This window comes from Oncorhynchus tshawytscha, linkage group LG12 (genome assembly GCF_018296145.1).
Source record: "Oncorhynchus tshawytscha isolate Ot180627B linkage group LG12, Otsh_v2.0, whole genome shotgun sequence".
In the NCBI taxonomy this organism is placed as follows: Eukaryota; Metazoa; Chordata; class Actinopteri; order Salmoniformes; family Salmonidae; genus Oncorhynchus; species Oncorhynchus tshawytscha.
This window is the reverse complement of record NC_056440.1, coordinates 53579422-53604897: the sequence shown is the minus strand read 5'-3', so window position 1 is coordinate 53604897 and position 25476 is coordinate 53579422. Positions and strand designations below refer to the sequence as shown.

The 25476-nt window shown below is 41.5% G+C and overlaps 1 protein-coding gene across 1 annotated transcript; it reads right to left on the bottom strand.

Annotated features, from left to right (window-relative positions):
- Positions 1–1206: 1206 nt before the first annotated feature.
- LOC112232300 (zinc transporter ZIP1-like) lies at positions 1207–25108 on the bottom strand. Its single transcript, XM_024399252.2, has 4 exons — positions 24651–25108; positions 19325–19455; positions 17900–18214; positions 1207–4277 (listed from the first exon to the last, which is right to left on the bottom strand). Exons 1-4 carry the CDS (start codon positions 24763–24765, stop codon positions 3924–3926), a joined length of 915 nt encoding a protein of 304 aa, XP_024255020.1. The 5' UTR covers positions 24766–25108; the 3' UTR covers positions 1207–3923.
- Between the last annotated feature and the right edge of the window lie 368 nt (positions 25109–25476).

Here is a 25476-nt window from a genome sequence, read left to right as displayed (position 1 = left end):
TGGACTCATCAGACCAAAGGACAGATTTCCACCGATCTAATGTCCATTGCTTGTGTTTCTTGGCCCAAGCAAGTCTCTTCTTCTTATTGGTGTCCTTTAGTATTGGTTTCTTTGCAGCAATTTGACCAAGGCGGCTGCAGCAGAGGTAATTGGGTCTTCCTTTCCTGTCGGCCCTCATTAGAGCCAGTTTCATCATAGCACTTGGTGGTTTTTGCGACTGCACTTGAAGAAACTTTCAAAGTTGAGAAAATAGTAAAAATAAAGAAAAACCCTGGAATGAGTAGTTGTGTCCAAACTTTTGACTGGTACTGTATATTGTTTGTTCACACTATGGGTGGGTTTCCCAGACACATATTTGTATTTATTAGGGATCCCCATTAGCAGCTGCGAAGGCAGCAGCTACTCTTCCAGAAGATGTATTTTTATGTTTAAAACAAATCTGATTCTACTTGCTTGCATCATTTACCTGATGTGGAATAGAGTTCCATGTAGTCATGGCTCTATGTAGTATTGTGTGCCTCCCATAGTCTGTTCTGGACATGGGGATTGTGAAGAGACCCTGGTGGCATGTCTTGTGGGGTATGCATGGGTGTCCGAGCTGTGTGCCAGGAGTTTAAACAGACAGCTCGGTACATTCAGCTTGTCAACACTTCTTACAAAAACAAGTACTGATGAAGTCAATCTCTCCTCCATTTTGAGCCATGAGATATTGACATGCATTTCATTAATATTAGCTCTCCGTGTACATTTAAGGGCCAGCCATGCTGCCCTGTTCTGAGCCAATTGTAATTTTCCTAAGTCCCTCTTTGTGGCACCTTACCACGCGTTCAGATGCGACAAAATTAGGGTCTGTAGGACCTGTCTTGTTGTTTGTGCTGTTAAGGCAGAATATCACTTTATTATGGACAGACCTCTCCCCATCTTAGCTACTGTTGTATCAACATGTTTTGACCATAACAGTTTATAATATAGGGTTACTCCAAGCAGTTTAGTCACCTCAATTTACACATCATTCATTACAAGATTTAGTTGAGGTTTAGTGAATACAATGCTTTCAGTTAAAACAGCCCATAAACATCTTCCTAAAACATTAATGATGGCCTGTCAATGACATGTGAGATGTACAGAGGGGAAAGGGTTGAGGTCAAGTTCAGACATGAAATAAGAATTACATTCATCAGAAGAAAAACAACTCAGAGCCATACAGAATTTGGAAACTTAACTTTGTTTTAAGGAGCAGGGAACTGTCACGGATGCCATGTTGACACCAAAAGTTCAAAGACAGTTAAGAAGAAAGCAAATTACAATGTTATGGTCATGACATGTCTAGAGATGAGTAGGCTTGGCATGGTGACGCCCAGGCTCTCTGCTTCTGCAGTACAAGTAAACAGCCAACAGCTGAAGATGCAGTGTGGACATGAAATCTGTAACCAATACTCCCACCTAGTGGCACAAATGGCCCAGTAATAAACCACAGACTTTTAATCAACTCATTGAAATTATGGCTAATGCTCCACTAGAAATTACACTACAGAATAAATCAAATCAGTAAACATTGTAGTAACATGCACAGACAGGCAGGTCTAATGTAACTACAGTTACACTAGGCTACCTGCCGTTTGGGGCGGCAGGTAGCCTAGTGGTTAGAGCGTCGGGTTGCTAGATCGATTCCCCGCGCTGACAAGGTAAAAATCTGTCGTTCTGCCCCTGAACAAGGCACCGTTCTGAGGCCGTCACTGTAAATAAGAATTTGTTCTTAACTGCCTAGTTTAAAATATATAGTGCTTAACGTACACCGGTTTGTGATGTCTAATTACATATTTAAAATTGTATATGCACTCAATCTAAACCTCATTACCCAAGATGACCATTTTATTACTATTATCAAAATGTTACCTTTGTTTGAAATTGTTCATCCCACAAACTACTTTGATTGTAATGCACAGGAGGCTGCTGGAATGGAGCAAATGGAATGGCATCAAACACATGAAAACCACGTGTTGGATACCATTCCACTAATTTCACTCCAGCCATTACCACAAGCCCGTTCTCCCCAATTAAGGTGCCACACTATACCTACCGACGTAACTACATAGGTTTGGGGACACTTAGGCTGCATTTACAGACAAATTCAGATCTTTGGCCTATAATTGGGCAAAATATTAGAATTGGGCTGCCTGTGTAAACGCAGTCAGACCATCCAGTTATTCCAGGACACAAATCACAGGCTGACGATCACTGAATCTCAATTCCTCCAGCCTGCCCACCTACTAAAAATAAAACCCCATGCTTCTCTTAGTAATCATGATGAGTGTGCATGTACCAAAAGCATACGCAATAGACACACTTTAAACAAAATCCTAGTCAACTTGTTTAATCATTATTTTACTGCAACAGTGTCAGAGGAGATTGGAGGAAGCTGAGGGTCACTTGTGAGTGTTATAAACTTGAAGCCTTGTTAACACAACAGAAACATGACTCATGGCTGGGATATGGGAACTATCAACACAATGAGGAACAGAGTGAGGAAAACACATGCTTTAGGTGAACTTCTTAACCGCTCTAAAATAACTTCATAATCTCTTTAAAATATTATGGTCTCTAAAAAGTGATCGGATTATTGCTCTGTACCAAACTCGTGATGTGGCACTGACAATACACTCTCTCGCGTCATGCCGATTACGAAAGGAATGACGCCTCCACGCAAAAAGTGATGAGGTAAAAATGACACATACCAAGATGTTGTTTTAACACTGAAGGACAAGTGTCTCTCCTCACCAATCACTCAAGTATCTCATGTAAAAATAATACATTGTAGACATTTATCATTGATATACGTAAATATACCTAACAAAGCTGTTGATTTCACAGACAATATTGTGAGGTTCTATGCAATGTCTTAAAAAGAAATACTGTAAAATGTTGGTCACAATGTTTTGTCTTTGCATATTAGCCAACAAGGTGAAACATCTGCCGATGTGCCCTTGAGCAAGGCACTTAATCCTAATTTGCTCCAGGGGCACCGTACTACTATGGCTGAACCTGTAAAACACATTTCATTGCACCTATCCTCTGACAATAAAAACAGCTTTAGTCATTTGTAAAGGCATAGTATAGTTCAAGGTGAAAACAATTTGTTCCACAACAGTGATAAAACATTTAATACTTCAATTTAACTGTGGAGGCTACAAAATAGTGCTCACATCCAAATAGTGTAAACATGATGCAATTGACATTTTAACTTGTATACATAAATGAAACATTGATGCGACAGATTCATTTGACTATTAAGAGATGGTAGGTACCCAGACTATCTTTTTAGCTAACATTCCACTCCTTGCCACACCTGTCATTTGCTAAAGAGACCAGGCAATCATGTCCGTTTGAACAGCTCTTTTTTTCAGTGATCCTCAGTTATGTGAAAAAGATTAAACAGCAATTGTTAAAGAATATAATAACAACCACTGGTATGTATGCCACAGAATAAAAACAACCAATATTGCCACCGTGTACTTATTTTCCCAGTGCTAAAACGTAGAACCCAACTAAATATAATCTATTTCAAATCATTAAAAGTTCTTAAATGAAAGACTGTCTCACCATCCTTGGCTGTGAAATTAAAATCTATGCTAAAAGCTGTATAAAAAAAAACAATGAGTATCACAACCTTAAAAACAAAAATACTGAGTAAGAACAGCTATGACCCTCAAATAAAAGTGGCACACGGGTGCAGCCAGACATGGGCACAGTAATCTCCCCTGCACACACTCTGCAGAAAACAAAAAGGACAATTTTTTATGTTGGCCGTCTCCCTGAGACACCTCCCCTCATGGCGACCTTAGTACACAACATCAAGTCCCATGAATCATATGAGCCACCCCCATATTCCTGCTAGGTCAGTTGCCCCAGTGGGTGACATGCTCTCAACCCAGGAAGGTGAGGCCCGCCATGATGCTGAAGCCGAGCAGAATGAAGAACACCTTGAGCAGCTGGTTCTCCGGGGAGTTCAGCTCGTGAGGCAGGATCTCCATGAAGGTGATGTAAATAAAGGTCCCGGCAGCCAGCCCCTCCAGGATGGCCTGGATCAGAACGCCTGCCGCCAGCTGGGCCTCGATAACCCCGATGCCCACTGCGATGCCCAGCGGAGACATCATAGCGAAGACGCCCACGTAGGCCGCAACCCACATGGGCGGGACTGCGCTTTGCACCAGCTTCACCGATAGGCTGAACACGATGATGCTCTTGTGGACCACAATGGCAATGCAGATTTCTAATACCTGGATAGGATGGAGAGAAAACCTCATTTTTATCTAGTTGAAATTCCTCTCCTACTTCCTTTTTATCATTGCAGTAAGATGAAGCTGTATAAAATATCAACACAAGCTGTATAAATTACACATGTCATTTAGAATTCTTTGAAGTCTAAAAACAGGTTAGCTTAAATAATCACTTCAAGCCAGATAAGTGTCTTTGATCAAAGAAAGTAGTTTAAAAAAGGACAAATTCCAAAGTTAATAAAATGGTCAGATGTTCAGACTTCAAAAGTAGTGTAATATCAAATGAAGTTCACATCCCAGGCCATCCGTTTTGTAGATCCAGGGTCGTATTCACTACGAAACAAACTGAAGCAAATGGGCCAAAACAAGGAGGGACCTACCTGAATTTACCAAGAAACACTTGTTTTTGCTTTCACCATGTTTAGTTTCCACAACATTGCAAAATAGTTTTGCTACGGTGTCTAATGAATACGACCTTGCTATAGTCCACAATCCTAAATAAATTAAATAATTTCCTATGCTCTTTTCCATTTGAGGTTGAGGCTATAGCTGGATCTACACAACCGATTACATCGTCTGTCATGACGAGTCAACATCCTGTTTGAGATCTGAAAACGTGACAACTTTTGATTTGAATGTAATTTCCCTAACAGTTAAGTTACTTTCCTTCTCTTCTTTCTACCACACATGAATCAATGTGTCAGCAACTTGCATGCCTTTATAGTGTATTGATTTATAAACTCAGCAAAAAAAGAAACGTCCCCTTTTCAGGACCCTGTCTTCCAAAGATAATTTCTAAAAATCCAAATAACTACACAGATCTTCATTCTAAAAGGGTTAAACACCATTTCCCATGCTTGTTCAATGACCCATAAACAATTAATGAACATGCACCTGTGGAATGGTCGTTAAGACACCGACAGCTTACAGACAGTAGGCAATTAAGGTCACAGTTATGAAAACGTAGGACACTAATGATGCCTTTTACGGACACTGAAAAACACCAAAGATGCCCAGGGTCCCTGCTCATCTGTGTGAACGTGCTTTAGGCGTGCTGCAAGGAGGCATGAGGACTGAAGATGTGGCCAGGGCAATAAATTGCAATGTCTGTACTGTGAGACGCCTAAGACAGCGATACAGGGAGACAGGACAGACAGTGGCAGACCATGTGTAACACCTGCATAGGATCGGTACATCCGTACATCACACTTGCAGGACAGCTACAGGATGGCAACAACAACCGCCCGAGTTAGACCAGGAATGCACAATCCTGCCATCAGTGTTCAGACTGTCCGCAATAGGCTGAGAGAGGCTGGACTGAGGGTTTGTAGGCCTGTGGTAAGGCAGGTCCTCACCAGACATCCCCGGCAACAACGTCACCTATGGGCACAAACCCACTGTCGCTGGACCAGACAGGACTGGCAAAAAGTGCTCTTCACTGACAAGTTACAGTTTTGTCTCACCAAGGGTGACGGTCGGAATCACGTTTATCGTTGAAGGAATGAGGGTTACACTGAGGCCTGTATTCTGGAGCGGGATCGATTTGGAGGTAGAGGGTCCATCATGGTCTGGGGCAGTGTGTCACAGCATCATACTGTGCTTGTTGTCATTGCAGGCAATCGCAACGCTGTTCGTTACAGGGAAGACATCCTCCTCCCTCATGTGGTACCCTTTCTGCAGGCTCATACAGACATGATCCTCCAGCATGACAATGCCACCAGCCATACTGCTCGTTCTGTGCGTGATTTCCTGCAAGACAGGAATGTCAGTGTTCTGCCATGGTCAGGGAAGAGCCTGGATCTCAATCCCATTGAGCACATCTGGGACCTGTTGGATCGGAGGGTGAGGGCCATTCCCCCCAGAAATGTCAGGAAACTTACAGGTGCCTTGGTCGAAGAGTGGGGTAACACCTCACAGCTAGAACTGGCAAATCTGATGCAGTCCACGAGGAAGAGATGCACAGCAGTACTTAATGCAGCTGGTGGCCACACCAGATACTGACTGTTACTTTTGACCAGCCCCCCTTGTTCAAATCAAAGTGTATTTCTCACGTGTGCCAAATACAACAGGTGTAGACCACAGTGAAATGCTTACTTACAGGATCTAAACAATAGTGCAAAAAAAAAAGTGTGTGTGTAGGTAAGTAAAGAAATAAAACAGTAAAAAGACATTTGAAAATAACAGTAGCAAGGCTATATACAGACACCGGTTAGTCAGGCTTAGTGAGGTAGTATGTACACGTAGGTATGTACATTGTGTGCCCCTCCCAGGAGTCTTATGGCTTGGGGGTAAAAACTGTTGAGAAGCCTTTTTGTCATACTTGGCACTCCGGTACCGCTTGCTATGCGGTAGTAGAAAGAACAGTCTATGACTGGGGTCTTTGACAATTTTTAGGGCCTTCCTCTGACACCGCCTGGTGTATAGGTCCTGGATGGCAGGCAACCTTGCCCCAGTGATGTACTGGGCCGTACGCACTACCCTCTGAAGTGCCTTGCGGTCGAAGGCAGAGCAATTGCCGTACCAAGGCAGTGATGCAACCATGCTCTCAATGTTGCAGCTGTAGAACCTTTTGAGGATCTCAGGACCCATGCCAAATCTTTTTCGTTTCCTGAGGGGGAATAGGCTTTGTTGTGCCCTCTTCACGACTGTCTTGGTGTGTTTGGACCATTCTAGTTTGTTGTTGATGTGGACACCAAGGAACTTGAAGCTCTCAACCTGCTCCACTACAGCCCCGTTGATGAGAATGGGGGCGTGCTCGGTGCTCCTTTACCTGTAGTCCACAATCATCTCCTTAGTCTTGGTTTCGGTGAGGGATAGGTTGTTATTCTGGCACCACCCGGCCAGGTCTCTGACCTCCTCCCTATAAGCTGTCTCGTTGTTGTCGGTGATCAGGCCTACCACTGTTGTGTCGTCTGCAAACTTAATGGTGTTGGAGTCTTTCCTGGTCATGCAGTCGTGGGTGAACAGGGAGTACAGGAGGGGACTTTGCACGCATCCCTGTGGAGCTCCAGTGTTCAGGATCAGCGCGGCAGATGTGTTGCTACCTACCTTCACCACCTGGGGGTGGCCCGTCAGGAAGTTCAGGATCCAGTTGCGGAGGGAGGTGTTTAGTCCCAGGTTCCTTAGCTTAGTGATGAGCTTTGAGTGTACTATGGTGTTGAATGCTGAGCTGTAGTCAATGAATAGTCTTCTCACATAAGTGTTCCTTTTGTCCAGGTGGGAAAGGGCAGTGTGGAGTGCAATAGAGATGGCATCATCTGTGGATCTGTTTGGGCGGTATGCAAATTGGAGTGGGTCTAGGGTTTCTGGGATAATGGTGTTGATGTGAGCCATTACCAGCCTTTCAAAGCACTTCATGGCTACAGACGCGAGTGCTACGGGTCTGTAGTCATTTAGGCAGGTTGCCTTTGTGTTCTTGGGCACAAGGACTATGGTGGTCTGCTTGAAACATGTTTGTAATACAGACTCAATCAGGGACATGTTGAAAATGTCAGTGAAGACACCTGCCACGTCCTGGTAATCCGTCTGGCCCCGTAGCTTGTGTGTTGACCTGTTTAAAAAAGGTCTTACTCACGTCGGCTAGAGACAGCGTGATCACAGTCGTCCAGAACAGCTGATGCTCTCATGCATGCCTCAGTGTTGCTTTCCTCGAAGCGAGCATAGAAGTGATTTAGCTCGTCTGGTAGGCTCGTGTCACTGGGCAGTCTGTAATAGTTTGCAAGCCCTGCCACATCTGACGAGCGTCGGAGCCGGTGTTATATGATTCAATCTTAGCCCTGTATTGACGCTTTGCCTGTTTGATGGTTCGTCGCAGGGCATAGCGGGATTTCTTGTAAGCTTCCGGGTTAAGAGTCCCGCACCTTGAAAGTGGCAGCTCTACCCGTTAGCTCAGTGTGAATGTTGCCTGTAATCCATGGCTTCTGGTTGGGGTATGTACGTACAGTCACTGTGGGGACAACATCCACAATGCACTTATTGATAAAGCCAGTGACTGATGTGGTGTATTCCTCAATGTCATCTAAAGAATCCCGGAACATGTTCCAGTCTGTGATAGCAAACAGTCCTGTAGTTTAGCATCTGCTTCATCTGACCACTTTTATTGACTGAGTCACTGGTGCTTCCTGCTATAACTTTTGCTTGCAAGCAGGAATAAGGAGGATAGAGTTGTGGTCGGAGTTACCAAATGGAGGGCGAGGGAGAGCTTTGTACGAGTCTGCATTTAACATGTTGATGGAAATTTGGTAGAACTGATTCCAGTTTCCCTGCATTAAAGTCTCTGTCCAATAGCAGTGGGTGAGTAGTTTCCGGTTTGCTTATTTCCTTATACAGCTGACTGAGTACGGTCTTAGTGCCAGCATCTGTTTGTGTTGGTAAATAAACAGCCAAGAAAAGTATAGCTGAGAACTCTAGGCAAGTAGTGTGGCCTGCAATTTATCACAATATACTGTACTTCAGGCGAGCAAAATCTAGAGACTTCCTTAGATTTCGTGCACCAGCTGTTGTTTACAAATATGCACAGCCCGCCCGCCCCCCCCTCGGAGTGTGCTGTTCTAGCCTGCCGGTGCAGCGTATGTCGCGCTAGCTGAATATCCATGTCGTCATTCAGCCACGATTCCGTGAAACATAGGACATTACAGTTTCTGATGTCCCGTTGGTAGGATATTAGTGATCGTACCTAGTCTGATTTATTGTCCTATGATTGCACGTTGGTGAGTAATATTGAAAGTAACGGCAGCCATCTGACTCGCCTTCTGCGGGTGCTGACGAGGCATCCGGCTCTTCGTCCTCTGTACCTGCGTCGCTTCCTCTTGCGAATAACTGGGATGTCGGCCCTGCCGGGTGTGTGGAGAATATCATGCGAGTCTTGCTTGTTGTTGAAAAAAAATCTGTCTAATCCGAGTTGAGTGATCGCTGTCCTGATATCCAGAAGCTCTTTTCTGCCGTAAGATATGGTTACAGAAACATTATGTACATAATAGCACAATTGTTTTCGTAAAACTGCTGCCATTTCCTCCTGTGCCATTATTCAATTTCTGTTAGTCACGTCTGTGGAACTTGTTCAGTTTATGTCTGAGTTGTTGAATCTTACGGTCATACAAATATTTACACGTTACGTTTGCTGAAAATAAAACGCAGTTGACAGTGAGGGTGTTTTTTTTTTTTTGCTGAGTTTGGTAAAATATCTCAGGACCTCGTCATTAGAATCCGCTGACTTGTGTGTGCGAGTGATTTTATACTAAGGATGTGAGAGAAAGTGCATGGAAATTATGCATTATGCTCACTTCCTCTACTCTAAACCTCCTGACACGACGGGTGATTGGAAAGAGTTTTCCTAGGGCTTCCTCCTAAGCACAGAAAAAAACTTTCACTATGCCTTTGTGATGGAATAGCAACAAAAGGACAATACAGTGAAAAGGAGAACCATGTGAAGAAAAAGTCCAAGAGCACATCACATGAAAAGCACGAGTTAGAAACATGTACTTAATTTTTTTCCCCCCCCAGATAGAAATAACAATTCTCAATGTACAACTTGATAAGAGCTTTTGATAAATTCTAGGTAAATAAGTAACTCGTTTGGGAATTGTAAATATATATTTTAGATAAAAATCACTGGAGACAAATGTGAAGCCAATCATATGGCAGCAACCTGCATAAGAGTTTCTTAGCAATTTCTCGCATGGAATAGCTTAATTTCTCAGAACAAGAGACTGATGAGTTTCAGAAGAAAGTTCTTTGTTTCTGGCCATTTTGAGCCTATAATCGAACCCACAAATGCTGATGCTCCAGATATTCAACTAGTCTAAAAAGGCCAAGTGTATTGCTTCTTTAATCAGAACAGTTTTCAGCTGTGCTAACAATTGCAAAAATGGGTTTCTAATGATCAATTAGCCTTTTAAAAATTATAAACTTGGATTAGCTAACACATGCCATTGAACACAAGAGTGATGGTTGCTGATAATGGGCCTCTGTACGCCTATGTAGATATTCAAAAAATATTTTTTTAAAAGCAGTTTCCAGCTAAAAGTCATTTACAACATTAATGTCTACACTGTGTTTCTGATCAATTTAATGTTATTTTAAAATGGCCAAAAAATATATACAGTCCCTATTTCGTTGTCTTTAGCGGATTTCACTCACAAACCTGCAGCCACTAGCTAGTTTGTCAGTTGACGGCCAAAGTTTGCTCCGTTCTGCCACGGAGCAGTGTCACAGAGTTCTATTGACGAGTGACCACTTGATATTGTATTCACTCCAAACATGCTAAATTCTCAGAGTAAATTGGGGTTTCAAAATTGTAGACATGGGGTTTGGATTATTGTTCGACACTATTGTCGATTTTTTTGGACATATTTGAATAAACCTTTAATGATCTAAATCACTTTAGGGGTTAACATCCTAAAGTCTATATAAACCTATATCTGAATAACTTGTAAATATGAAGTTATTTCAGAATGACAGTTATCTGGCTAGCGTATCATGCTTTGTGACATTAGTCATCTCTAGTTTTTAATATTATTTACCTTTATTTCAACAGGGAAGTCATAATGAGCCCTGCACAATACAAAAACAGTCAAGTATAGATCAACATTCATTACAAAAATCCTCTGTCAGCTGTCTGAATTGCCCTATGGACTTCAAAGTATGATATAGGTGTATTTATGCAGTTGTTCAAATGCAGATACATTTGTATTTCTTCAAAAGAAACTACCGGTCGTTAGATAATGTATTTTCACTTATTGCAGCTACATGCTCGCTGTGTTCTCTATGGTGCACTCGTCCGTTCGTGAGCAGGCTGCTCGTTCTAAATAGTCAAATCTAATCTGTTGGAAACAGTGGCAGCATGTGCAGCAGTAGTCATTCGTTTTAGGACAAGAAAATTGAAATGGGTGTATTTACTCAAATGCGCAGATCGCTTTATATACACTGCCGTCGGGAAAGTATTCAGACCCCTTTACTTTTTACACATTGTTACATTACAGCCTTATTCTAAAATTGATTATTATTTGTTCCCCCTCAAGCTACACACAATACCCCATAATGACAAAGCAAAAACAAAATTTGAAAATGTTGCTAATCTATTTAAATAAGTATTCAGACCCTTTACTCAGTACTTTGTTGAAGCACTTTTAGCAGCGATTACAGCAGCGAGTCTTCTTGGGTATGATGCTACATGATTAGGAGAAACACTCCAAATAAAAGGTGTGCCATTATTCTCTTCAGATCCTCTCAAGCTCTGTCATGTTGGATGGGGAGTGATGCTGATCCTGACTAGTCTCCCAGTCCCTGCCGCTGAAAAACCCCACAGCATGATGCTGCCACCACTATGCTTCACCGTAGGGACGGTGCCAGGTTTCCTCCAGACGTGATGCTTGGCATTCAGGCCAAAGAGTTCAATATTGGTTTCATAAGACCAGAGAATCTTGTTTCTCATGGTCTGAGTCTTCAGTCGCCTTTTGGCAAACTCAAAGCGGGCTGTCATGCGCCTTTTACTGAGGATTGGCTTCCGTCTGGCCACTACCATAAAGGCCTGATTGGTGGAGTGCTGCAGAGATGGTTGTCCTTCTGGAAGGCTCTCCCAACTCCACAGAGGAACTCTAGCGCTCTGCCAGAGTCACCTCCCTGACCAAGGCCCTGCTCCCCGACTGCTCAATTTGGCCGGGTGGCCAGCACTAGAAAGAGTATTTCTGGTTCCAAACATCTTCCATTTAAGGATGATGGAGGCAATTGTGTTCTTGTGGACCTTCAATGCTGCAGAAATTTTTTGGTACCCTTCCCCAGATCTGTGCCTTGACACAATCCTGTCTCAGATCTCTACAGACAATTCCTTCGACCTCATGGCTTGGTTTTTGCTCTGACATGCACTGTCAACTGTGGGAACTTAGACAATTGTGTGCCTCTCCATATCTAAATGGGTTTGGACTAGAGGTCGACCGATTAATTAGGGCCGATTTCAAGTTTTCATAACAATCGGAAATCGGTATTTTTGGACACCGATTTGGACGATTTTTTAAAACACCTTTATTTAAGTAGGCAAGTCAGTTAAGAACACATTCTTATTTTGTATGACGGCCTAGGAACGGTGGGCTAACTGCCTTGTTCAGGGGCAGAAAGACAGATTTTTACCTTGTCAGCTCAGAGAGTCAATCTTGCAACCTTACAGTTAACTAGTCCAACGCTCTAACCAACTGATTACATTGCACTCCACGAGGAGACTGCCTGTTATATGAATGCAGTAAGAAGCCAAGGTAAGTTGCTAACTAGCATTAAACTTATCTTATAAAACACAATCAATCATAATCACTAGTTAACTACATATGGTTGATAATATTACTAGTTTTTCTAACGTGTCCTGTTCTGCATATAATCGATGCGGTGCGTATTCGCAAAAGGACTGTCCTTGCTCCAATGTGTACCTAACCATAAACATCAATGCCTTTCTTAAAATCAATACACCTAGTATATATTTTTAAACCTGAATATTTAGTTAATATTGCCTGCTAACCTGGCTCGTTGCGAACTCTGAAGACTATTTCTTCCTAACAAAGACAGCCAACTTCGCCAAACGGGGGATGATTTAACAAAAGCGCATTTACGAAAAAAGTACAATCTAACCATAAACATCAATGCCTTTAAAATCAATACACAGAAGTATACATTTTTAAACCTGCATATTTTGCCCATATTAAAGACCAAAGGCTCGTATTTCTGTGTTATGTTATAATGAATTCTATGACTTGATAGAGCAGTCTGACTGAGCGATGATAGGCACCAGCAGGCTCGTAAGCATTAATTCAAACAGCACTTTCGTGCGTTTTTCCAGCAGCTCGTCGCTGTGCGTCAAGCTTTGAGCTGTTTATGACTTCAAGCCCATCAACTCCCGAGATTAGGCTGGTGTAACCGATGTGAAATGGCTAGCTAGTTAGCGGGGTGCGCACTAATAGCGTTTCAAACATCACTCGCTCTGAGACTTGGAGTGGCCGTGGCTTTTGTGGAGCGATGGGTAACGCTGCTTTGAGGGTGGCTATTGTCGATGTGTTGCTGGTTCGAGTCCAGGTAGGAGCGAAGAGAGTGACGTAAGCTATACTGTTACACTGGCAATACTAAAGTGCCTATAAGAACATCCAGTAGTCAAAGGTATATGAAATACAAAATCGTAGAGAGAGAGAAATTGTCCTATAATTCCTACAATTTCTTACCTGGGAATATTGAAGACTCCTGTTAAAAGGAACCACCAGCTTTCATATGTTCTCATGTTCTGAGCAAGGAACTTAAACGTTAGCTTTTTTACATGGCACATATTGCACTTTTACTTTCTTCTCCAACACTGTTTTGCATTTCATTTGAGGCTAAATTTATTTTATTGATGTATTATATTAAGTTAAAATTAGTGTTCATTCAGTATTGTTGTATTTGTCATTATTACAAATAAATCTGCGTCGGCTTTTTTTGGTCCTCCAATAAATCGGTATCGGCGTTAAAATCATAGTCGGTCGACCTCTAGTTTGGACCCCAGAAAAAGCAGCTGCTTTTGCTGTTTTTATACCTAATCTTATGCTTTTGTTCACCGTATGACATGAGGCCGAGAGAGAATTCAGCCATTTTAAAGCTAATTTCCTGCAATTCTAGGGCAGAGGCCCACCTGTTTTGAGCACCACACTTAGGTAAAAAACACAATTATCAAAATACTTTGTTTGGGGGGTGGGGGCTTGTTATTTTGACACTAATGTGTGTCACATAGCAGTTTGCAAACAATGTAAAAATAAAATAAGGCATCGAGTTAATAAAGCCACATGGTCTATTTTTTGCTTTCTTAAGGCAGCTCCAAAACGCAGGTGTTTCAGCCTAGCTCAGTGCTTTCTGTGGTGGTGGCCAGCAGAAAATAGAGCCAGCAGAAAATAGAGTGATGCACCTGACTGGCTCAGTTTTCTGTCAGTCATGGGACAGTATGTCATCTCCAATTCTAAGACTAGAGCTCAAAAATGTTAGCCCCTTGGGTTCTGCCATAGAGTTATATTAGAAGTGCCCATCGAAGAAGGCTCAAGGTCATTGGCCACAGATATGTGATTTGATGGAATTCTTTCTATAGTAGCTTTGATTGGACTGATCATGTCAACATCTTACTTTAGCTAGCAATTATCAGTTATCAAGTCGACAATCTACTGGAAAATCCTTGTCATATGAAGAGAAAACGTATCGGTGCCCATCGGCCATTGCACATAAAGATTACACAACAAGTTGGAAATTGCAAATTCAACAATGAGTCGTTTGGAAGGAATCTCTGGCTAACTGCAGGCATTGCAAAGAAACCACTAACGTTAAACCTGCTATTCAATGGAGTGGCTGTGTTTTTTCCCCCCAGAGTTCCCACCATAAATCCAGAGATTACCAGACTTTGATGACATTTGCCCACAAAGGACCGCTGCGCCTCCTTCACAAGGTGAGTCCAAAAATGTATTGTATGCTGCTGCTTAAATTATGTAATATGCAAGGGAGAAACGTATACAGTAGCTAAGAAAGTAATAGTAAGTATGTTGTGTAGTAAGATGCTAATAGCCAAATAATTGTCTATTTTCACCAACGCAGTATTGTAAACAACGTTAGTTGTGGTGCTTGGCTTGCATGTGCAAATTCAACACATACAACATTCTATAATAGAAGTGTGTTATATGACAAATTAAAGGCTTAACGTGTCAAATAGTGTTATATGACGTGTATCGTTTTTGACACGCAAATACCCAAACAACGTTCAATGTGCCTCACCCTAATAATTTTGGTATATTTTCAACTCTTAAATTTCACTTGCTACTGTTTAATGCTTTCACCTGTTCTAACTTGGTGGTGCACAAATAGCCTAACCTGTTTTCGAGAAATGTAATCATTTAATATTGTAAAAGCTTTTGTCTGTTTATATGCCCCATTTATTTATCCTATGGTTCTGACTGGTACAGGGAGTACACTAAGAACGGCCCATGTTCTGAATTCTGTCGCTGTACATTTCAAAAGGTGCTGAATAAAGTTATTGACTACGTCAGTCGTTGCTTACTCATTAATTTCTTAATCGAAATTATGGATTGCCCCTCAAACACTTGTCGACCCCTTATGCCATAATATGTACATCTCAATTGTCAGTAGAAACCACATTTGTTTAAGCAAGTCTGCCATATTAGCTGTTTAAAAAAAAAAGTTTTTTGTTGTTGTAAAGGCAGTAAATGAGGTTGAATGAACTGTTTTGCTGCCAGACAAGGCTCCGCTGAAAGCCAGGTTTAGCAGTGGTAAGGTGTTGGGACAGCTTTATATAGGCCATAACAGTTTGTGGGCATCGTTTGTCACCATTATAGTGCAATTAATGTATTATTTAGTGTTGTGTAGTGGCTTTGCTGGCATGCATTTCACTTGTTGTGTTTTTGGCCCACCAATAATTACATGCTAAAATCATCACTGGAATGGTCCCACCTGATCTTGCCTCCTCCAACTGCCTTCCATCTTTGAAGACATGTATTATCATTGTTAGAGCAGCCACTTGAGCATCTGGTTAATATAATAGATCATCTGTGGCTATAAGGACATGCCTGGTGCCCAAAATTGATTACAGATGAGTTGAGAGTTGAGTGGGGACAAACGGATTTGGTTCAGTCAGTCGTCGTAATGAGCCCTACCCAGCTAGCTAGTTTATGCTTGTGGCTAGAAATGTCAGCAAGAAGTTGAAACATGTCTGCCAAATTTGGGACTTGGGAGTATTCAGAATCATTCTGTTTTTATTGGACTACAAAAGCAATAAATATGCTTTAGCGGTCACCCTGCCCTGATATTAGCTACTACACTTAAGTGGTATCTAGATTTTCATATCATACTTCTCACATCCCATGATTTACGGTATTACCAGCATAGCCCACAAGGGGTGCTAAATGCAAGAAAAGCCCATTTAGCCTCTACTACCAGAACGCTAACAAAAATTTGCACAAACTAGTAGCAAAATCTCAAACTAATCTAACGAATAGCAAATACAGGCAAACCCAGCTCAGTTATAGAAGCATAGGTAGTAGCTACCGAATGTCATTTTCAGTGAGTGTGGACATTTACAAGCCAACGAGAGAAACTGCAAATGAATAAAGTTTTGATGCAGGCTTTTCTGAAGGAATAGCAGCATGTGTACACGGAGCAGAGGAGTGAACAACAGAGAAGGGGAAAAAAAGTGCTAGTAGGAAGCACAGGGCATAACTTATCCAGAGCTTTTTGACATCTGGCAGAAAGTCATTCTAAAAGATTTGATGGCAAACATTTAGTAGTGAATTGCATACAAATGTAACTTCATCCCCTCATGTGCGCTGCACAACAGAGACTCACCGCTTAGATATACACTGAACAAAAATATAAAAATGCAACATGTGAAGTGTTGGTCCTATGTTTCATGAGGTGAAATAAAAGATCCCAGAAAAACGAATTTCTCTCAAATTTGTTTACATCCCTGTTAGTGAGCATTTCTCCTTTCTCAAGATAATCCATCAACCTGCCAGGTGTGGTATATCAAGAAGCGGATTAAACAGCATGATCATTACACAGGTGCACCTTGTGCTGGGGACAATGAAGGCCACTCTAAAATGTGCAGTTTTGTCACAATACAATGCCACAGATGTATCAAGTTGAGGGAGCGTGCAATTAGCATGCTGAATGCAGGAATGTCCACCAGAGCAGAATTTGTCAGTATGTCCAACCTGCCTCACAACCGCAGACTACTTGTATGGCGTTGTGTGGGTGAGTAGTTTGCTGATGTCAACGTTGTGAACAGACTGTCCCAGGGTGGCGGTGGGGTTATGGTATGGACAGGCATAAGCTACGGACAATAATACACAATTGCATTTTATCGATGGCAATTTGAAAGCACAGAGATACAAACCGTGATGAGATCGTGAGGCCCATTGTCATGCCATTCATATGCCGCCATCACTTCATGTTTCAGCATGACAATCCACGGCCCAGCTCTTACATGGCCTGCATACTCACCAGACATGTCACCCATTGAGCATATTTTGGATGCTCGAGATCGACATGTACGACAGCATACTCCAGTCTCCACCACTACCCAGAAACTTCGCACAGCCATTGAAGAGGGACAACATTCCACAATAAACAGCCGGATCAACTCTAATCGAAGGAGATGTTGCGCTGCATGAGGCAAATGGTGGTCACACCAGATACTGACTGGTTTTCTGATCCATACTCCTACCTTGTGACTAACAGAGATATATACATACACCCAGTCATGTGAAATCCATAGATTAGGGCCTTATGAATATATTTCAATTGACTGACTTCCTGTAAAACAGTAAAATCTTTGAAATTGTTGCGTTTATATTTCTGTTCAGTATAAATAATACAAATTGTATTTTCACTTGAAGAAAATAAGCAGTTGAATATTATTGGAATGCATTTATAAATACACTTGGAAAGAAATGGCATGCATTTGCAATGCATGGGTGCATTTGTTTTAGCTGACCCAGTGCCACAGGTGGGCAGACATTTCCCTTTTAGGACCAACGGAATGGTCTAATATGTTCTCCGGGCAAGCTAAAACTAATCGACCTATTGCGCAATTTAAGTACAGCTCGCTCTCCAGCACCTACCTTTGAGTCTGTGGTCTGCAGTCCGATGGCCAGGCCCTCAAACACAGAATGGAGGGAGAGTGAGAAAAAGAGCATGAATGAGCGAAAGGAGGAGTGGGCCTGGAGATCCATGTGGACGTGGTGGGCACTACCCTCCAGGTTGGTGGATGCGGCTTTCCCCTGCCCATGGCTGTGCCCTTCGGCCCGCATCAGAGGTGCTCCCTCCTGGTCTGACCCTTGCATGGCATCTTGTCTGCAGTTCAGAACAATCCTCTCCACAATAAGCACAGTGAAGAAGCCTGCAGCCATAATGAACTCTGGGAGGGGGAAGCTGGTCTGTTTGAGATAGAGGTGAAAATGACCAAAAGTAGGAGTTCTGTTTAAATAAAACGCTAAGGATAAGGGATATATATATATACATACACACACACACTACCGTTCAAAAGTTAGGGGTCACTTAGAAACATCCTTGTTTTTGAAAGAAAAGCACATTTTTGTCCATTAAAATAACATCAAATTGATCAGAAATACCATCTAGACATTGATAATGTTGTAAATGACTATTGTTGCTGGAAACAGCTGATTTTTTAATGGAATATCTACATAGGCCCATTATCAGCAACCATCACTCCTGTGTTCAATGGCACGTTGTATTAGCTAATCTAAGTTTATAATTTTAAAAAGGCCAATTGATCATTAGAAAACTCTTTTGCAATTATGTTAGCACAGCTGAAAACTGTTATGATTAAAGAAGAAATAAAACGGGCCTTTTTAGACTAGTTGAGTATCTGGAGCATCAGCATTTGTCAGTTCGATTACAGGCTCAAAATGGCCAGAAACATAAAACTTTTTTCTGAAACTCAGTCTCTTCTTGTTCTGAGAAATTAAGCTATTCCATGCGAGAAATTACAAAGAAACGCTGTGTACTACTCCCTTCACAGAACAGCGCAAACGGGTTCTAACCAGAATAGAAAGGAGTGGGAGGCCCTGGTGCACAACTGAGCAAGACGACAAGTACATTAGTGTCTCTAGTTTGAGAACCTGATGCCTCAAGTCCTCAACTGGCTGCTTCATTGAATAGTACCCCCAAAACACAAGTCTCAACATCAACAGTGAAGAGGCAACTCCAGGATGCTGGCCTTCTAAGTGACCCCAAACCTTTGAACAGTAGTGTATATCATAAGTAAGTGGTCCTTAACACATCACCAGGTATTGAACCTGTGGATTAATGATAATTTCTGCACCAACTAGCACATTTCCCCATGTGGGAACACTGTTTTACAGATATAAGTTATACTTTTGTTTTATTGTATCTATTATAACACTTAATACATTGGTTTGTGCCATGAATAGTCATATAGCTTTTGTCATTTTACAAAGGGGATGGGAGTGTGGCCAGGTATCAATGATTCTTTGTGATGTTGCTGACAGACAGAAGACACTTACGTCCACACTCCGTGCGGCCAGCTCAGCATTGATGTCTGACAGGTAGTCTGGGATGATGTCCAATAGACAGGCAGCCAGGAAGACGCCTCCGGCAAAACAGCTGATGAAACTCAGGACCACCCGATGGGTTTCTACATGATACAAAACGCTACTGTTTAATGCTCAACATAGACAGAACCTGGGGTTTTCCCTGACCATGTGACCTGACCAGGAACAACTTTGGGCCCTGATCAGGTGATCTGTTAATGAACCCAGAGCTCTTCCTATTCAGGTCACATGGTGGGGTTAGAAAAAGAAAAGAAAAAAAAGCCTGACCCTAGCCATATACAGTGCCTTCAGAAAGTATTCACACCCCTCGCCCAAAAAAAAAAAAAAAGTGTTACAGCCAGAATGTAAAATACTGGATTTTTACAACTTCATCAATTAAAAGTTGAAATGTCTTGAGTCAATAAGTATTCAAACCCAATTTTTCAGATGAACTACATGTTCACACAAATGGTTCTCCAATCGAATGTGTTCCCACATAGAAATACTTAGGCATTTGGATTGATATGGATATGACGTTTAAAAAAAACAGATGAGCTCGTTAAAGGAGCTAAGATAGAAAAAGCCAACTTTTCAACAGCAGGAAGCAGATTATTCAGTCAACCTTCTAAACCCTAACCCTTTTATCTGTTCTTGATTATGGTGACATTCTATCAAAGAGCAGCTGCTACTACTACTCTTAAACCTTTGGATGCCATCTACCATAGTGCCCTCTGTTTTGTTACAGGTTACAGTTGATACGGTTTATCACTGCATCCTTTAGCAAACAGTTGGCTGGACCTGGCTAAAGACCTGTAAATCTCTACATTACTCCCTTTTTGTTGACAAGGCCCTCCATCAGCAAAAGGTAGATAAGACGGAAGTAGACACTGGAGTTGCCTAACTCGTTCAAAAGATTGGCTAATGGCTACCTGACTGAAGTGGTCTGTTTAACTTAGGTTGTGAATCAAGGAAACTATGGATTTCTTTCAGTTAATGTGACATAAGCTGTGATATGAATAATGTGTGAATATCTGATGACTGGTCATTTCATCTGACTTATGGGTCTAAATCAGCTGTTAACCCATCAGAAAAGAGACACCTTATGGAGATACCACTGATAAAAAATAAAGCTGGAAGTTATCAAAAAATGCAATCAAACACTCTGGGGGCACTGTAATGAAACGGCCATGATAGCTCCTAATGTCACCCTCTACTTAAAGGGGGAAAAAAGGAGAAGCAACAGAGATAACCATCATGCAGAGACCTGAAGTATTGAGCAGCATTGCACAAACACAGAAGTGAAAACAACTCCTCAGCAAATCAGCCATTGCAAAACAAAAACTGTCTTAATATGTGACTGAAGGGATGGTATTGGCCCATACAAGTTTATGCACACATTAAACGGTCTCTTATCACAGTAAATGTTATGGTCCTTCATTGTTTTAGTAATGCCCGGAGTCATAGTGTATAATATATATTGACAGCCGGACATACAGAGACTGCTGGGCCTAAAGAGAAAGTTAAAAGCAGGGGTATATTCACTAATAACCAAACTGAGGCAAATAAGCTGAAACTGGGAGGGACCTAACTGAACTTGTACAATAACAAAACATTTGTTTTTAGGCCTTTTTAATAATAAATATATATATATTAAATGGTTGCTCAATGTTAAAATGTTTGATTTTTGTCTACAAATGAAATGTACTAGTTTCCGTCGCAAAAACTTACAGTTTGCACTAACCTAACGGAAATGGTGCTGTACTGAATGACCAGTTGAAAAATGGGGAGGGGTTGGTTTGTGAACGCTGTCAGCATGGCCACTGCCCTTTAAATACACCTCTCATTGCTTCAAGCCACGCCTACCAAACGGACCTCAAAGTTTGTACAAGAACGTTTTGGGGAAACATGTCATTCAGTACAAACTGTTCTGCAACGTATCAAACATTCAACTGAACTGAATTGCACCTCAGTTGAAAAACAGGGAGGGGTTGTGTTATGGGTTGGGGAATGCTGTCAGCGTGGCCACTTCCCTTTAAATACGCCACTCAGTGCTTCAAGCCACAGCCACCAAACAGGAGCAAACGTACTTCAAAGTCTGTTCAATAAAGTTTTGGAGAAACGTGTCATTCAGTACAAACCCTTTCGCAACGTAGCAAACTGAACGCACCTCAGCTTTTGTTTCGCTACAGCTGAAGGTCGGTGGGTTGATTGTTCACTGGAATGTGTCATCTCAAGGGGCTTTATCCCTGTCAGGTGACTCTAGTCCAGTGGTATTCAAAGCTAGCGGCCCTGGAGAACTGCAGTAGGGTCACCAGTAACTATTTTTAGGAGTACAGATTATTGTATGGGACAATATACAAATATAGAGAAAGACCAGAAAATAAAAATGTAAATGTATTTATTGGTTTCTTTTGATTGTTAAGGTTATTTATTGATGTAAATTTACCGATTTTTGGGTGGGGTAAAGTCGGGAGAAATCCTGGCAGAAAAAGAAATAATTGGTTCCCCGCTGAAAAAGTTTGAATACCACTGCCCTAGTCTGTCTCCTTGGAGACTGATTTCTTAGGGTGAGGAATCAATTAAGCAAATTTGCTCATCTAGGCCTAAATCAATTATGCAAATGGTATAATTAAGCAATAAATCCCAAGGGGGTGTGGTATATGGCCAACATACCAGAGGTAAAGACTGTTAGGCACCACGCAACGCGTAGCCCTTAGCTGAGGTATATTGGCCATATATCAAACCCCAGAGGTGCCTTACTGCTATTATAAACTGGTTACCAATGTAATTAGAGCAGGGATAATAAATGGTTGTCATACCCATAATATACGGTCTGATATACCATGGCTGTCAGCCAATCAGCATTCAGAGCTCGAACCACCCAGTTAATAATACGTCGCACACTTCTCAAGCAAAATAAGATACTTTTTGGAGAGAACACCATTGTTACCTATAGGGGTTGGAACTGGTTCAGTGAACAGAGGCAAAAACAGTAAAATAACATTTGAGGAACAGAACTGATAATGAAAGTGATCTATACTGTTCCGGAACAGAACTGTTACTTTAACATTGTAACCAGTTCCCAAACTTTTATTTAAATTAAATGTTTGTCACATGCGACAAATAAAACAGGTGTAGACCTTGCTTACTTATGAGCCCTTAAAAAAAGATTGCATTGTTGGTTATTAATAAGTAATGTTGTTTCCTAAATAGACTAATTGACTCAATACTGGAAACCCTTGTATATAGCCTCATTGTAATTTTATTGCGTTACTATTTTTATTTTCATCAATTTTTTAAATAAAAATTATAATTCTGCATTGTGGGTTAAGGGCTCGTAAAAAGGAACTCAAGTTCTTCGGTGTACACATCAGACAAACTGAAATAGTCCACCCACACAGACAGTGCACAACAGCGCCTCTTCAACCTCAGGGGGCTGAAGAAATCAGTCTAGGCCCCTAAGACCCAAACTTTTACAGATGCACAACTGAGAGCATCCTGTCGGGCTGTATCACCGCCTGGTACGGCAACTGCACCGGCCGCAACCGCAGGGCTTTCCAGAGGGTGGTGCGGTCTGCCCAACACATCACCAGGGGCAAACTACCTGCCCTCCAGGACACCTACAGCACCCGATGTCACAGGAAGACCAAAAAGATCAAGGACAACAACCACCTGAGCCACCGTCTGTTCACCCCGCTATCATCCAGAAGGAGAGGTCAGTACAGGTGAATCATAGCTGGGACCAAGAGACAGAAGCGTTTTTTCCACTCCCAAAGCCATCAGACTTAAATAGCCATTACTACGCAGCTTCCACCCGGTTACGTAACCCTGCATCTTAGAGGCTGCTGCCCCATATAGATAGACTTGAAATCACTGGCCACCTTAATACTGGAACACTAGTCACTTTTATAATGTTTACATATTTTTGTTTTACTCATCTCATATGTATATACTGCGTTCTTTTATACTCTATTTTAGTCTATGCCACTCCAAATTTGCTCATCCTAGTATTTATATATTCCTTAATTCCATTATTTTACCTTTAGATTGTGTGTGTATTGTTAGATATTATTGCACTGTTGGAGCAACACACACAAGCATTTCGCTACACTCGTAACATCTGCTTAACAAAATTTGATTTAAATGTAAAAATACATTTAACTTAAATTTTTTATGGAACAGAAAGAAATCGAACCAGTTCATAACTTTATTTTGCTGGTGGAAACTGGAACAGAAGAAAAAAAATAACGTTTCTGTTCACGATTGGAAAATTATTACTTTGGTTCCAACTCACAGTAAGCTATACACATATTTTAGAGGCATCTCTTTCAAAAGTAGACTTATGTGCTAGGTTTATACTACGATTAACCAATCAAACTAATCCATAGTGGATAAATACATTACAAAAAAAAAATCCTTAAAGCTCTGAGCCTAAACTCCATCTTTTGTAGATTACTAAAAATGATGAATTAATTATTATTATAATTAATAAACCAATGGAAGAAACAAGGATAAACACAAGCCCACAGCAAACACTGATTGGCTTTGGCAAACACTTGCATGCAACTGCCTAGTTCAGTGGCAGAATGGGGATTCGATCCAGCAACCTTTTGGTTACTGGCCCAACGCTCTGACCACTAGTAAACCGAAAGGTTGCTGGATCGAATCCCCGTTCTGCCAGTGAACAAGGCAGTTAACTCACTGTTCCCCAGTAGGCCGTCATTGTAAATAAGAATTTGTTATTTTAACGGACTTGCCTTGTCACATGTAAGTACAGGATAAATGAAACATGTATGGATGCCAGGCTACGGAGCTTCATAACCAACCAAACCTAAAATATTCTGTTTCACCATAATAACGTTTCCAACAACAGAGGCAAATCCAATATATCTAGGAACAATACTTCAAATGCGTCAGGTTGAACGCTTCCTTCGCTATCGAATAAGCGTTAAAAACACGTTCTCAATTCCCGTCTGTAAAAGTGGGAGTTACGTAGTATTTTACTCACGTGACAGAGAATGGACTACATGGCAGCCCGCACAGGCGGAAAATGGGACACCCTGGATAAAAACGTTTTAAAAAGCTTATTTGATAGCGTAGTACACATCAAACACGAATCCTAAGTATTGTTCTTATAGATAGGATATGTATGTATCTTGTTGACGGGAAACATTGTTGAAACCCAATAGTTTAGGTTTGGTTGATGAAGGAAAGGACGCAACGAGCCATCTGGCTTGTTGTGGGAAACAGCAATTGCATACGGGGTTACAACATTTGTAGGTTACCTACTGAAACTTACCTGTCCCACTGGTTTCTCTGAACCACTTCATCCGAGCAGGAATAAATCCGAAAAATAGCGTCAGGAGCAACAAACCCACGAGGGCACCTATTTTCACCTGTAACAAGTAGTCCATCTCGATTTGTTACTACCGGACAGAATCAAAACTAACTGTTTTGGGATAATCCTGATAAATAGCGATTTAAATAAACGAACAGTGAAGGCAATGAGATGAATACGCCATACGAACAGGTTTGCGCTACTGAAAAACAAAAACCTATGCTATTCGAAAAGTCATATCCCTGCTATATCGGCAATTTCAGAAGCTAATTATGCCCCTGTTAGCTACATGTTTACACTGTCCTGCAATTTGTTGGAGGACTTTGCGCTACTAGTCTTCTGACCAGTGTTGCCAACAAATGTTCAGGTTAAGTTGCTTGAGGCACGTTGATTTGTTGCTAAATGACGTTGTGATGTCATTGCGTGATAAGGTAAATCTGCGTCATTACGTCGAATACACAACGTTACTCATATTACTCACATCTCGGCAAAAAATATGATTTGACATTTGTTCAGGTACAGACTCACACTCTTTTCTGTACAATTTTGATTGAGACATGTTCATTGAGTTCTGTTCCGTTCAAGATCAAACATTCGTGACCAACTATATGCGTTGGGTTTGGCTCGTCGAACCCGTACTACTGCTGCTGCAGTCAGCCAACAATGATTTGCAATTTACTGAAATTGCTGCTGGCCTGCTACTGACATCACTCACAATGCACTTTTGCAGCCAGGCACGTGTGTTGTGACAGAGAAAATCGTTTTTGTGTCGTCCAGAGGGAAAATG

Bases quoted from the DNA above. Each gene is read 5' to 3' on its own strand.
- LOC112232300 (XM_024399252.2), bottom strand. From the start codon at position 24,765: ATGGACTACTTGTTACAGGTGAAAATAGGTGCCCTCGTGGGTTTGTTG. The intron at 18,215-19,324 runs GTAAGTGTCTTC...TATCTCAAACAG, and splicing joins TGGCCGCACGGAGTGTGGAC to ACCAGCTTCCCCCTCCCAGA. The intron at 4,278-17,899 runs GTAGGTGCTGGA...CATCCTATCCAG, and splicing joins TGCAGACCACAGACTCAAAG to GTATTAGAAATCTGCATTGC.